Source organism: Fistularia commersonii, chromosome 5 (genome assembly GCF_037954325.1).
Source record: "Fistularia commersonii isolate RoL2024-O1a breed Wild chromosome 5, RoL_Fcom_v1.0, whole genome shotgun sequence".
NCBI lineage: Eukaryota > Metazoa > Chordata > Actinopteri > Syngnathiformes > Fistulariidae > Fistularia > Fistularia commersonii.
In genome coordinates, this window is record NC_141288.1 from 9,496,797 (window position 1) to 9,512,116 (window position 15,320).

General features: G+C 41.6%; 1 protein-coding gene and 2 non-coding genes across 5 annotated transcripts; all 3 read right to left on the bottom strand.

Annotated features, from left to right (window-relative positions):
- Positions 1-7,732: 7,732 nt before the first annotated feature.
- slc25a3a (solute carrier family 25 member 3a) lies at positions 7,733-14,747 on the bottom strand. Of its 3 annotated transcripts, none has more exons than XM_086146744.1 (8): positions 14,635-14,747; positions 13,965-14,136; positions 12,933-13,057; positions 11,003-11,182; positions 10,688-10,869; positions 9,402-9,574; positions 9,049-9,159; positions 7,733-8,181 (listed from the first exon to the last, which is right to left on the bottom strand). In XM_086146744.1, the coding sequence occupies exons 2-8, from the start codon at positions 14,104-14,106 to the stop codon at positions 8,021-8,023; spliced, it is 1,074 nt and encodes a 357-aa protein (XP_086002870.1). In that variant the 5' UTR covers positions 14,107-14,136; positions 14,635-14,747; the 3' UTR covers positions 7,733-8,020. The 3 variants fall into 3 exon arrangements, with proteins under 3 accessions (XP_086002870.1, XP_086002871.1, XP_086002872.1); XM_086146745.1 differs by lacking the exon at positions 12,933-13,057 and adding an exon at positions 11,737-11,861 and having other exon boundaries at positions 14,635-14,717; XM_086146746.1 differs by having other exon boundaries at positions 13,965-14,131; positions 14,635-14,698.
- On the bottom strand, positions 8,806-9,007 carry LOC147234015 (small nucleolar RNA SNORA53). The gene has a single exon (XR_015106207.1). It is a non-coding gene; the product is annotated as a small nucleolar RNA SNORA53 (small nucleolar RNA).
- On the bottom strand, positions 10,420-10,621 carry LOC147234016 (small nucleolar RNA SNORA53). The gene has a single exon (XR_015106208.1). It is a non-coding gene; the product is annotated as a small nucleolar RNA SNORA53 (small nucleolar RNA).
- Positions 14,748-15,320: the final 573 nt, after the last annotated feature.

Consider the following 15,320-nt stretch of genomic DNA (forward strand, 5'->3'; position numbering starts at 1 on the left):
CTATAGTGACCACCTTTTTCCAGAAAAAACAGGAACATAGGGTAACTTATAAGAGCAGAGGTAGGAGCATGCAGGTAGACTACATCTTGTATAGACAAGGTAACCTGAAAGAGATCAGTGACTGCAAGTAGTAGTTGTAGGGGAGACTGTAGCCAGACAGCATAGGATGGTGGTTTGTAGGATGACCTTAGTGACAAGGAAGATCAAGAAGACAATGACAGAGCAGAGGACAAAGTGGTGGAAGCTGAAAAGGGAGGAGTGTTGTATGGATTTCAGGAAGGAGTTGAGAAATGGTCTGGGTGGTCAGGGTGAGCTTCCAGATGATTGGACAACAACAGCTAGTGTTATCAGCGAGACACGTAGGAGAGTACTTGGTGTGTCATCTGGAAGGAAAGTAGATAAGGAGACTTGGTGATGGAATGGGGAAGTGCAGGAGTATATACAGAGAAAGTGGTTAGCAAAGAAGACGTGGGACACTAAGAGGACTGAAGAGAACAGACAGGAGTACAGGGAGATACAACGTAGGGTAAAGATAGAGGTAGCAAAGGCAAAACAAAGGGCATACGATGACTTGTATGCTCGGTTGGATAGTAAGGAGGGTTAGAATGATCTATACAGGTTGGCGAAACAGTGAAATAAAGATGGAAAGGATGTACAACAGGTCTGGGTGATTAAGGACATAGAGGGAAATGTATTGACAGATGCGAGAAGAGTGATGGGAAGATGGAAAGAGTCCTTTGAAGAGCTGATGAATGGGGAAAATGAAAGAGAGGACAGGAGTAGAAGAGGTTACTATTGTAGACCACAAAGTAGCACAAATTAGTAAAAGTGAAGTGAGGAAGGCATTAAAGAGGATGAAGAGTGGAAAAGCAGTTGGTCCTGATGATACCCGTGGAGGTGTGCAAGTGTCTAGGAGAGGCAGCGGTAGATTTTCTGACTCGATTATTCAATAGGATCTTAGAGAGTGAGAAGATGCCTGAAGAATGGAGACAAAGTGTGATGGTGCCTATTTTTAAGAATAAAGGGGATGTGCAGAGTTGCGGCAACTATAGAGGGATAAAGTTGATGAGCCATACAATTAAGTTATGGGAAAGAGTAGTGGAAACTAAACTGAGAGCAGAAGTCAGCATTTGTGAACAGCAGTATGGCTTCATGCCTCGAAAGAGTACTACAGATGCTGTTTTTGCGTTGAGAATGCTAATAGAAATGTACAGAGAAGGCCAGAGGGAACTGCAGTGTGTTTTTGTAGACCTAGAAAAAGCATATGACAGGGTGCCAAGAGAGAAGCTCTGGTATTGTATGAGGAAGTCTGGTGCGGCAGAGAAGTATGTTAAACTGTTGCAGGACATGTATGCTAGCTGTGAGACAGTGGTACGGTGTGCTGAAGGGGTAACAGAGACATTCATGGTGGCGGTGGGACTCAATCAGGGATAAGCTCAGAGCCCCTTCTTGTTCTCAATGGTGATGGACAGGCTGACAGATGAGGTTAGACAGGAATCTCCACGGACCATGATCTGTAGTGAGAGCAGAAAGGAAAAGGAAAACCTAGAGAGGTGGAGGTATGCTCTGGAAAGGAGAGGAATGAAAGTTAGTCGCAGCAAGACAGAACATATGTGTATGAATGAGAGGAACTCAGGGGGAACTGGGAGGCTACAAGGAGTGGAGATCAAAAAGCTGGAGGATTTCAGGTACTTGGGGTCAACAGTCCAGAGCAACGGAGAGTGTGGAAAAGAGGTGAAGAGATGGGTCCAGGCAGGCTGGAATTGGTGGAGAAAAGTCAGGGGTACTTGCAATAGAAGACTATCGGCCGGAATAAAGGGAAAGGTGTACAAGACAGTGGTGAAACCAGTAATGCTGTATGGCCTAGAAACTGTTACAATGACCAGGATGGATATGATCAGGAATGAGTCTATCAGAAGAACAGCACATGTAAGATGTTTTGGAGAGAAGGTCAGAGAAGCCAGATTGAGATGGTTCGGTCATGTACAAAGGAGGGATAGAGAATATATTGGTAGACAGATGCTGGAATTGGAGCTGCCAGGCAAGAGGTCTCGAGGAAGACCAAAGAGAGGATTTATGGACGTAGTGAGAGAGGATATGAAGGTAGTTGGTGTTAGAGGAGGATACAGAGAAGAGAGTTGACTCGCTGTGGAGACCCCTGAAGGGAAAAGCTGAAAGAAGAAGAAGAGGAACTACTAATGCAATGACATATTGAAACTAAGATTGTCTTCACATATAGATGTGGAAATTATGCTCAGTAGTCATGTGACTGAGTGGAAAGATAATTATTTAGTAAGACAATTAATATGTCAGTGATGTAATAAAATGTAGTGACGTAATAAAGGTCGAGTACCGGTACTTCTGAATTGATGCTGTAAAAACTGATGACTCATAGGGCAATGTAATAATGTAATAAAGAAAATGAATTGCATACTGAGAGGCTGAGAACTCTAACCCGTTGTCTGCCGCTTATCCTGCACTCAGGGTCGCAGGGGATGCTGGAGCCTATCCCAGCTGTCATCGGGTGAGGCGGGGTACACCTTTGACTGGTCGCCAGTCAATCGCAGAGCAACATACAATGTGGAGAACAAATATTTGATATACTGCTGATTTTGCAGCTTTTCTCATTTGCAAAGCATAAGCATGTAGAGGCCAGTTATTTATATAATAGGTACTCTTCAATTGTTAGTGACGGAGTCTAAAACAAAAATCCAGAATAACACATGGTATGATTTTTAAATAATGCATTTGCATTTTATTGCATGACATAAGTATTTGATCACCTACTTACCAGTAAGAATTGCAGCTCTCACAGACCTATTAGTTCTTCTTTGAGAGGCCCTGTTCTCCACTCATTACCTGTATTAACTGCACAAGTTTGAACTTGTTACCTGTATAAAAGACACCTGTTCACACATTCAATCGAACAAATTTCAACCTCTTCACAATAGCTAAGACCAGAGAACTGTGTAAGGACATCAGGGATAAAATTGTAGACCTTCACATGGGATGGTTTACAGGACAATAGGCAAGCAGCTCGGTGAGAACGCAACAACTATTGCCACAATTATTAGAAAATGGAAGAAGTTCAAGATGACTTCCAACCTCCCTGGGTCTGGGGCTCCATGCAGTATCTCACCTCGCAGGACATCAATGATCATGAGGGATCAGCCCAGAACTGCACGGCTGGACCTGGTCAATGACCTGAAGAGAGCTGGAACCACATTCTCAAAGAAAACAATTAGTAACACTACATCGTCATGGATTAAAAACCTGCAGCACATGCCAGCACATGTCCAGGTAAAAACGTTTCTCTTTCAGGCCTTTTTACTGCGCTGATGCCCCAGATCAGGTTGGAAGCAAGTTAGGCTATGCAGTGTGTGTGTGTGTGTGTGTGTACGTTTGTGTGTCTCTGTCCAAAAAAAAAAAAAAAAAAAACCCTCACTAACCCAAGCTTACTGTTCTGTATATTTCCTGTGCATTGTGTATTTGCAGGTGTATTTGCAGCCCCTATGTCCTCTATTGTAAGTCGCTTTGGATAAAAGCGTCTGCCAAATGCAATGTAATGTAATGTCCAGGCCTGAAGTTTGCCAATGACTATCTGGATGATCAAGAGGAGGAATGGAAGACGGTAGAAATAGAGCTTTTTGGTCTAACGCCATTCGCCGTGTTTTGAGGAAGAAGGATGAGTACACCCCAAGAACACCACCCCAACCGTGACGCATGGAGGTGGAAACATCATTCCTCGGGGATGCTTTTCTGCAAAAGGAAGCAAACGACTGTACTGTATTGAGAGGAGGATGGATGGGGCCATGTATCGCAAGATCTTGGCCAACAACCTCCTTCCCTCAGTAAGAGCCTCAAAGATGGGTCGTGGCTGGGTCTGCCAGCATGACAACAACCCGAAACACACAGTAATTACCAACAAAGGTTTCTATACCAAATATCAAGTTCTGTTTTTGTGATGTATCAAATACTTACGTCATGAAATAAAAAGTACTGTTAAATTAATTACTTTTAATTACGTTTAATTAATTAATTACGTTTTTCTAGATTTTTGTTTGAGATTCCATCAATCACAGTTGAAGTGTACCTATGATGAAGATTACAGACGTCTTGCATTGCAAGTGGGAAAAGCTGAAAAATTAGCAGTGTTCTCTCCACTGTATGAAGACAAACAATCATTCACTCACTCATTTTTTCCAATTTACCTGCTATATGTTTTTGGAATATGGGAGGAAATCCATGCAGACAGGGGGCGAACATTAAAACTCTGCACAGAAAGGTCTCATCAGAATCAAACCAGGGTCCTGCATGCTGCAAGTCCAAGGCAATAACCACTGCGTCACCGTACTCTCTGTCCTCAATTACTTGAACCGGTTGTGCATCCTTTCCATCTTTATCTCTCTCTTTCGCCAACCTTATAGATCATTCTCTCCCTCCTTACTGTCCAAATGAGCATACAGGTCATCATACGCCCTTTGTTTTCCCTGTGCTACCTCTATTTTTGCCTTGCGTTGTATCTCCCTGTACTCCTGTCTGTTCTCTTCAGTCCTCTTAGTATCCCACCAGTGCAGTGGGTAATCTAAAAAAAAGAATACAGATCGAATTGCTCACCATTTATGTAAGATATGAATTAACATGCATATTTAATGGACATCAGTGTATCACAAATTAAAAGAATCTGGATGAATCATTGGACCTGTTAGATGTTAGATGCATGATTACTTTTCAGTTCGTGGAGATGTGGTGTGTTCATCCAAAATCATTCAATGTTGGTTTTGTATAACTTTTATAACCTAGATATAAACTCCGGTGCCTTAAAACGTCAGCAGCAGAGAAAGAAATATTATCTAGACTGCATTCGCTGTATAAACACCCAATATAATTTATCTGAATATGAAATGCCTTGGATGTGATCATTGACCAGGCTTAGGATGGAGGCAGAACTCCTAATAGTGGAACAGCCATGGACCAAATATTGATCCTTGGGGGGGCTTCAGATAAATTTCTAATTCACAGCTATTAAAACACAACTAAGATTCTCCAGTTTTGATGGAAAACCAATGAAGGACAGCGTGTAGTGTAAAAAACAGTGAAACGAGGTTGCCATCTAGCGGAAGTTTAGAACCAAGCAGGAGACGAACGAATATCTACATCAGATTAAGATTTGTCACATATATACCTGTATACATATATATATATATATACACACATATATATATATATATATATATATGTGTGTGTGTGTGTGTGTGTGTGTGTGTGTGTGTGTGTGTGTGTGTATATATATATATATATGAGTTTTTATCCATGAAAGTTCTCGAAACACCTGAGGCCATTTATACCCATATAACTCATGACAAGGTCTATTGTAAGGTCCAAGTTTGCTCTGACATAAAATTTCGTAAATCTGGGGTGGCAGGGAAGTATGTTAAACTGGTGTAGGACATGTATGCTAGCTGTGAGACAGTGGTGCAGTGATACTGTAGGTGAAACAGAAGTTCAAGGTGGAGTTGGGATTCCATCAAGGATCAGCTCTGAACCCCTTCTTGTTTGCGGTGGTGATGGGACAGGCTGACAGATGAGGTTAGACAGGAATCTCTGTGGACCATGATGTTTGTAGATGATTTTGGGATCTGTGGTGAGAGCAGAAAAACAGGTAGAGGAAAATATAGCGGGGTGGGGGTATGCTCTGGAAAGGAGAGGAATGAAAGTTAGTCGCAGCAAGACAGAGTATATGTTTGTGAATGCGAGGAACTTGGGCGCAATGGTGAGGCTACAAGGAATGGAGATCAAGAAGTTGGGAGGACTTCAGGTACTTGGAGTTAATAGTCCAGAGCAGCAGAGAGTGCGGAAAAGAGATGAAGAGATGGGTTCAAGCAGGTTGGAATGGGTGGAGAAACATGTCAGGGGTACTATGTGATAGAGGACTATCAGCCAGAATGACGGGAAAGGTGTACAAGACAGTGGTGAGACCAGCAATGCTGTATGGCCTAGAAACAATTACAATGACCAAAAGACAGGAGGAAGAGCTAGGGATCGCAAAGATGAAGAGGTTCTCTTTAGGAGTGATCAGGATGGGTACGATCAGGAATGAGTCTCAGAGGAATAGCACGTCAGATGTTTTGGAGAGAAGGTCAGAAGAGCCTGACTGAGATGGTTTGGTCATCAACAAAGGAGAATGTGAATATATTGGTAGACATGCTGGAAATGGAGCTGCAAGGCAGGAGGTCTTAACAAAGACCAAATAGATATGTGGACATAGCGAGAGAGGATATGAAGGTAGTCATTGTGAGAGGATAGAGATAGGTTGATTCGCTCTGTCGACCCCTTAAGGCAGGGGTGTCAAACTCATTTCACATCGCGGGCCACATACGGCCTGGGTAGATGTCAAGTGGGCCGGACCATTAAAATAATAGCATATTCAACAATAAATAACCAAAATATCATGTCTTTCCTCTTTTTTGGTGTAAAGAAGTACAAGGACATTAGAAAATCTTGGAATTTAATGACCAATCCCTTTACAAAACATTTCATGAAACACCTCATATTTCCTTAGAAAAAAGTGAAATTTACTTCTATCATTCACATGTATGAATTGCAATCATGTGATCATGTGATCCCACTGATCGTACAAAGGCACAAAACTTTAACAAGTAATTGGTATTGAAAAATATAGTAATGTACTTTAAGATTAAATGAGACTTATAAAGAAAGGGATTTTTAAACCATTTACACATGTGCATATGAAATCTAAATTGAATCCCTGCCTACACCTTCCAAACTAAAAAGGGTGCTATTAAATGTGTAAGGATTGGAGTATTCACCTGTCCTGTAAATGTGTAAACTTCATCCATGAAACATGCATACAATACATACTGAAAATGTATGGAGTTGCGTGAACAGTAGAATTCCACCATACTCGTTTGTAGTGAAGCTGGTGACTTAACTTTAAATTGCACATATTCGCTAGCAATTAGCTAGCTGGCTTTTACCGCTGCTTCACTGATTTCTCGGCTATGGGTGAAAGTGGACGCTGTTTCCTCAGACCTGCCAGCAATTCGTTGATCTTATCTGTTCTCAGTTGTCTTTACAAGCGGTCATATTTTTTCACTCTGATGAGTCTCGTAGCGGCGCCGTATATGATATTCCTTAAATACCGAAACTTGTTGCAAACACGCTAAGCACAAAGGTTTCCCGTGCGTCTCCGTAAATAAATAGGACATAGTCAATTTTTCTTTGAAAATTCTACACTCTTTAACTACTTTTCTCTATTTTGATAACGACATTTTGGCTAATGAGGGAGTAGCGGGGAGGTAGAGAACAGGGTAGAAACAACGTCATAACAAGCAACAGGTGGTGCATTGATAACGTCTGCTGATTGGTCCGTCTCAGTGATGTGGATTGTCGTCTACTCTGACCAGAACAGTGCGCCTCCCAGCGAAAAATTCTCGAATTGCACTAGATTAAAAATAAATAAATCCTTGTCTTTTATGCATTTTTTCCACTTTCAAATTATCCTGTGGGTCTGGTCGAATACCCTTGCGGGCCGGTTCCGGCCCGCGGGCCTTATGCTTGACACCCCTTCCTTAAGGAAAAAGCTGGAAGGAGAAGAGGGCTTACTGTGCTGAGCAAAAGAGTCATTTACATTCAAATCAGATGCCTTCAAATTCAACACTGATGACTTGACAGGAAAATTCACCATCCAGCTTTCAAAAAGAGAGACCGATTTCTTAGGGAATTTTCTTTAATTAGAATTTCACATTCTAATGACAGGAATAAAACCAGACAGGTGTTTCTACAGTGGAATATTTTTCTGGCCAACTCTTGGCAGCCAGGAGTGACAATGCAGTCTTCTCTCCATAGTTTGTTGTTTCTGTATTTTAAATATACATGAGTAGCAGCAGCTCTGTTCTCTGCAGTGCAGCAGGAGCCCAGGACATAAATATAGAAAACTGCTGCGATGTGGAAGTCAGGGAAGGGGGTTTAGACTGCAGCTCGGCGAAATGTACAGCATTTACTCCGTGAGGCCGAGCTTCTTCTTCAGGGATTCTGGCATCTCGGGTGGAGGAGGGCGGGGCAGGCGGAAGTACACCTTGACTGAGTCGTAGATGAACCACTGCAGGGCGGTCAGAGTGCCAATCATGATGATACGGGCAACCAGGCCCTTCCACACACCTGAAGAGATACGCAAAAAGAATTGGGCATCTTCTTTGCTATCCTGGAATTTGTGAAAAGTATTTTTCTATTTTGGAATGGTCTTGTTTTGGAATTGTTGAAGTACCATGCTGAAACGTATTCTTTTTCTGCACTTTAATGCAGCACTCCATATGTAACTACTGCCATTTAAACTGTACTCATCCTTGCAACTGTACTAAATGAGTTGCAAACCAAGGTGCACTAAATGTTTTACTTTAACACCGTTCATATATATAATGATCAAACTACCTATTTACTGCCAATACAATCCAAAAGCACTGTGGACATTTAAGTAAGAATTACATGGGAAATACATTTCCACATTGTAGATATAACACTTTGAATCTAGAAACATGCTTACCTGAGTGGATTACATGTAACCCAAGTGTTTTGAACAGTGTTCTAGCTTTTCCCAAATCACAAAATGGAAGTACCATTTCAGTAAAAAATGAGGAACTAATGATGATAATGTGTTAAGACCCCACTAAAAAGCTCCAAAAAAATCCATATTAAAACATTACGTCTTTCGTGAAGCTGTACAGTAGTAATAGTTGACCATCTGAGTACACAAATCTAAAATTTGCAAACATTGATGTTTGATAAGCTGTCCGTCCACCTGGCTAGCAGCACCAGGAGCTTCCTGTCTCTCAGGACAAGGTAGCTGGTGGTACAGGAAAGCCGGTGAACAGGTAGACTGCTGTCACACGCCAATGACTCAAGCACCTCCAACTGCACAGCCAGAAAGCTGCTGAGGGGCTCTGCTTAGAGCACAGCACCCTCTAGAGGTGGATCTAAGGAGCGTGTAAAATGAACTTTTCAATACAAACGATTGCTTATGGTACACACCTTTGGGTCCGAGCCTCTTGAGGACCTGCACAGCAGTGCTTCCCTTCTCCTTGTTTAGCACAGACACCACAGAGTCAGCAGGGTGGGACACCACGGCACAGAACACACCAGCTGCACACAGAGGAAAATAGTAAACACTCATTACACCAATTCTACCATGAACATTATGGCATCTTAACACATGGAAAAGAGGAAAGTATAAAATCAAACTCAGAGTTTAGGATGGTTCAGGGTTGCACATCTTAAATTTTCTTTGGAATTTTACACCAGATACAGGATACATGTCAACATATTGTTACTTATAGTTACTGATAGTCAGAAAAGTTAATGGTTCAAATGGTTCACTGACTTACCAATGTAACCAGCCACAAAGGTTACAACTAGCTGCTCAGATTTGCTGCACTCGCTGCGGGGCTTGGGAACAACATACTTGTAGAGCAGCTCCACAGTGCGCTCAAAGCAGGCAAATTTCATCATGGTATAGGGGATCTGCCTCATCCACAGAGGAACCACACCTTTATAGAAACTAAAAGGAGGAAAAAAGACCCATATTGTCCAAATTAGTTATACATAGAGCACATCAGAGAAATATGATCCCTGCTTTTAACCCATCATGGATGAACTAAGAGCAGAAAGGAGATACTGAGAAGCACCAGGGGTAGGGGTTCAGTGTGTTACTCAACAACACTTATGCAGGCTAGGAAGAGAATGCTCCAATTCCCTGTGCCATCGCCCGTCTATTAGAGGAGGGAAGAGACTTTAGTTTAAAACTAGTCATAAACACCACACCAGCGCAGCAGATGTTCAGACAAATCAAAATCTTCTACAATTGCACAACAGCAGAGGAACAATTAGGGAGGAAAAAAAGGCAATGCTTTAAATTTTAATTTTTTTGTTCTTTGACAAACTAGTTGGTAAAACCGTGCCTTTTCAGAATCATGAAGATCATATCTAAAATGATTTATGGCAGAATAGGTCTGTTTTTGCTGTCATGCTAGTGAAACTGGACACTTGTCAAATCAAAGTGTTAAAGAGGTAAACATAGATTAATACGGTTTCTATGCAAAAAAATCCAGGCATAACAGACTGTAGTGTGACTGAATGCAACTATACATTTCCCTTTCAGTCCCATTTTGTATTAGTTATATTTAAAGAGACTTTGAATGGAAATTGAGTTATTCCTTGTTTAAAAAAAATCAGCTTTGTCCATTTACCAGTGCTTCTAGTCTAGCTTTAATGTAAAATCTCAAAATGTTTGAAAGGTGGATTGAAACCAAATTCAGTGTTTTATTCAGCTAACACAGTCTTGCTTGTGGAACATTGATCACATTCAATTCATAATTACGAAATTGGCATATCGATTTTTGATAAGCTGTCCGTCCTCCTAGCTAGCAACACCGGGAGCTCCCTGTCTGTCAGGACATGGCAGCCGGTGGTACAGGTGAGCCGGTGAACAGGTAGACTACTATAACACACCAATGACTCAAGCACCTCCAACTGTGCAGCCAGAAAGCTGCTGAGGGGCTCTGCTTGGAGCACAGCACCCTCTAGAGGTGGATCTAAGGAGTGTGTTGTGAGCAACCAAACTTCATTATATTCTGACAATCCAGGAGCATTTTAAATAATATTTCAGACTTACGCCCAGAGCCCTTCCTCGCCAAACATCTTGGGGACACACTCTCGGAGGGTGTTGGCGTAGCCTGGCTGGGTCTGGATACGGACTTTGACAGCCTCCATGGGAGCCAGAGCAATATCAGCAAAGAACTCTGCACTGGCTGAGGCAGCAAGGTACAGAGACGTCCTCCATAAATAGGTGTTTTCCTGTTGGGATAACAAGAGACAAGAAGTCACATAGATTACACACAACAGTCTTCCTGCATTGCTTAAGTGTCAGTCTTTCAGCAAAAAAATACTACACACAAGCAGACTGATTAAGAACATTTTATGGACTCACCTCGCCCAGTAAGTCACTGTAGAAGATCTTGAACACTTCGTAGAAACCAAACTTGCAAAGGCCTTGCATGGAGTAGCCAATAAAGGTGGGAGCCCAGCCTTTTGCCAGACCTCTGACACCATCTTCCCTCACAGTCACAGAGAAGCCGTTGCCAATGCTCTTGTACTTATCGGGGTCCACCTAGTGAAGAGAAATGCGGCTGTCAGGAAAGTTTCAGTAAATCTGGCATTTGCCCTACTCAGCCTGTGTTCACAAGCTTCCAATAAAGGGTTTCTACAACTGAACAAAATGAATATTTAAGGCTTTGTAAATATTACTCTAAATCTGATTCTTTTTTATAATTGTGTAACGTTGCCTGCTGCTTTGAGCCACATAAGTGTATGGTACCAGTAATCATGAGGCTTTTAGCTTTTCTGTTAAAATGCTATATATAAGCTGAGAATAAAAGCTACTCAAGATCTAAAAATTACTCAAATTAGTTGAGTGTAGTTGTGTAAAACTTATAAATGTTATTTATACAGTGAGAGCAAATTACCAGGTACGCTAATAGCTTTTAAACAAACTTAAGTTACTTTGTTTGAAAGACAATGTGAAAGGCAATACCTGAACCAGGGCTCAAAGCTTAATGACTGGCCTCTCAACCCCAATACTTAAATATTATGTCCTCTTGACATGGCATTGGGACAGTGGACGAAGAGCTTGTCGTTTATACTAGTGGAAAGCTTCATACAAACCTGCAGACGGCACTTGACAAGGTCAAGGGGTACCACGGCCGTGTGTGTGATGCCGCAACTCAGGATACCCCCAAAGCCACACAGGGCATAGTACTTTGAGGAGCCAAATTCACAGCTGACATCGTCTGTGGTAGAATGGAGGGGGACACAACAAACATGCAACATGCAAGGTCACATGCAACACAAGAAAAAAATTGAATCAACACCCCAGCACATCCGTATAATGGAAGATCTGCCTATGCAGGTTTTTAACAGTTAAGGACCCAGTCTCCAGAGTCTTCCATTATGCAAAGGCACTGCCACAAACATGCTGTTTATTTGGATGAAACATGAGAAGGTTGATAAAAATGATCTGAAAACATGATTTCAGTATAGAGGGACCACAGTGATGCTTTGAAAAATTAACTTAGTTGTGAAGGGGTTAAATTCAGGTAAATCTCCACTCAAATTTAAAACAAGTTTATACATGTTCAGTGCCTCAAGCAGCCACTGGAAGTCAAGAAGTTTTGAACTACTGTTGATCCATTTGATTATTTCAAACTTTTGTTTAATTACTTTCAGATGCAAGCCATCATTGTGGTCACAGAAATTAGATCAGAGTCAATTGAAATACACATTTGGTTTTAGCCAACCCCTTGAAAGGTAGTATACAAATCTTTTACAGCCAAAATAATTTCATAAAGTACAATTTTGACTTTCAACCGTCTTACCTGGTTGTGAATTAGTCAATGCACAAATGAACACAGCTTGTGATATGACCTATTACAAAGGTCACTTGTGTATTCAGGCAGCCCAAACATACAAATGTACCTGATAGTGTCAATCATGACCAGCATTCAGGAGATATTTTCCCACAACAGTCCAGCCTCCATGACCTCTACCTACACTTGCACTAACACTGAGTGACTGGGCCTGGGAGGACCTTGGAGTTAATGGGGCTGGGGGAAGATCTACGGGACAAGTTTAAAAAAAAAAAAAAAAAAAAAAAAAAACACACAACCAAAAGGGCACAAACCCATGCAATCACATCATAATCACTCCATCAAAGGAATCAGTGTGTTGACAAAGTTCAAGAAAAGGTTTTCACTATGTCGTCCATGCAAATCGGTACATTTTTCAAACCAAAAAACCAAACACGGTTACAGATGACGGTCGGTACAACTTTGGGATACTGACACTGGACCAAGGACACAGACCTGCATTCTGCATTTGACCAAGTCGAGAGGAACGACAGCTGTGTGTGTAGTGCCACAGCTTAGAATCCCACCAAAGCCACATAGGACGAAATACTTCTGAGACCCAAATTCACAACTGTCTCCCTCTAAAGAAACATAAGGTGAGACTTTAGGAACAGAAAAAGTCAGGATCAAGAATAATAAAGCATGGTTAAAGGGCCTCCAGATGCTTAGAAGAAAAATGTCCCACTTAATATAGAACATCAGGTAACCATGTGATGGTAGTGTTTTAAAATTGTGTTCACATTTATAAAACACAATCATCATTCTAGTCTTATCAAGCTTGGGCCATTAAGGCTTCAACTTCAATTAAAGTGTATTCCTCAAAACAGAAAGTGATTGCATGTTTCAAATGCAAAGTGGGGGGAAGCAAATTGTCCTCTTTTGGGCCGAAGGCTTTGAGATTTAAGATCAATCAATCAAGAGGTCCAAAGACCCAAGATATCTGTAGCTAACACAAGACATATACTTGTAGATCTCAAGGAATAGTTTAAGCTGCCAAGATGCAATCCTGTCTTCTTCAGTGCGAAGTAGGATAGTGTTTAACAGCCTGGCATGAATCCCGAGGCTCGGACAGCTTGTTCTTGACCACCCCTCGGCAACTCAAAGTCAACGGTCACGATTCTTAAATTATTCATAATCATAAAACTTCATCATTAAAACTGACAAGGCCATCGAAAATCTAAAGTCCCGAAATAATTAACGTGCTTATTAACTTCGACTGCTGTAGTTTACGTGCAATCTACCACTTTGTCCTTCCGTGTCCTCCACAGAGACTTAACGGTGGCACAGGCCCGTCAGCCAACTGCCTCTATCATTAGCTATCCCTAACAGATATGCAATAAATGATAAGCAAACGTACAAAACAGAGCATGGATATTTTTTTTCAATTTTTCAATTAAAATGTATCAAGTCTAAATACGCTGCGCGGAAAACCTCTATGTCAAGCTAGGACGGCTAGCAAGCTAACTAAGCTAGCCAGCAAAGATTTACCGTCTGCGGTGGCGGCTGCTGCCAGCCTGCGGGTCTTCTGTCCATTGAGGTTCTGTTGGGGTTCTTCCACCTTCTGGAGACTGAACAGAGGGGCACTGAAGGGATTGACCCTTGCCAGCTGCGTTAGAGTAGCTGGGTACATGGTGGTGTCCTGCCCGCTAGCAGAGCTGTGCTGCAATGAAGCAACAAGTTAGCTGTGTGGTATTGACTGCTAGTAGGCGACAGGATCATCTCTCCGCCCCCCTCATACACACAGACAACCACCTGAACGGACACAAATCAGCTAAGCTAAATTAGCTCAGGCTCATATTGTGAAGATTAAATTCTAATGTAAGCGAATGATCAAAGTAAGCGAAGTACAGTCAGAGGAATGCCAAAGGCCACGCAAATGGTTTACCATGACAGTCTGTTTAATATCCGTCTGATGCCAAAGTCATCTAACACTTCTCTACCTTCACGATTTGATGCTACATTGCTATGCTAGCGTGCTTGATATGCTGTGCTATGCTATGTTATGCTATGCTACAGTGCCTTGCTTGCTACAGTAATATACGTTTCTACTTCACTCGGGATGAACTGTCAAATTAGTAAAACGCTAAGCACGAACTTCTTGCACCTTTTCCAAATCACAATTTTGAATTTGCCATTTTAACCAAATAATGTCACTCACTCCGTCTGTCTTAAAATGGCGCCGCCGCTAGTGACCGACCGGGGATTCGGAGAGGCTGAATGACCTCGCGGCACATAGATTTGTCCTTTGTTTACGTCATCAGTTGAGTGGGCGGTCTTACGGCTTCTCTACCCAATGAATAAACGTTGCATGTGGCTGTCAATCAACACTAATACGTCCAATCAATGATATACGATTACATTAAGGCGGTGCTGGATTGACATTTCCACCGGAAACCCTTCAGCATGGAAAAAAGTGTTTTCCACCTCTCAGTGTTTTTAAAACCTACCCGTCTGTAAGAAAAATAAAGATAATGTATGAGTTTGACAAAAATTAATAAACCTGAGAGGGTTCAAATTAATTCCACTTGACCTTCAAGCTCTGTTTTGGTGATAGTGTCCCATAATGCCTGCAACATCTTAGCTGTGCAGGGTCATTTACCCCGAGCATGAATTATGCTTTTCTGCAGCTGTAATCACTTAGATTACAAATACCATTTCCTTTAAAGTAATATAATTAAATTCAACAACTATTTTCCAATGCAAACTTAATTTAATGAGTATAAAGGAGGGTATGCATATACAGAATGTTAACAAAAAAGTCATAAAAGTCAGCTGGAATACATATACTTTTGGTGTCTGAAACTCCTGAATGTTATTCCAACTACCTCCCTCTTCAAAGCAAGC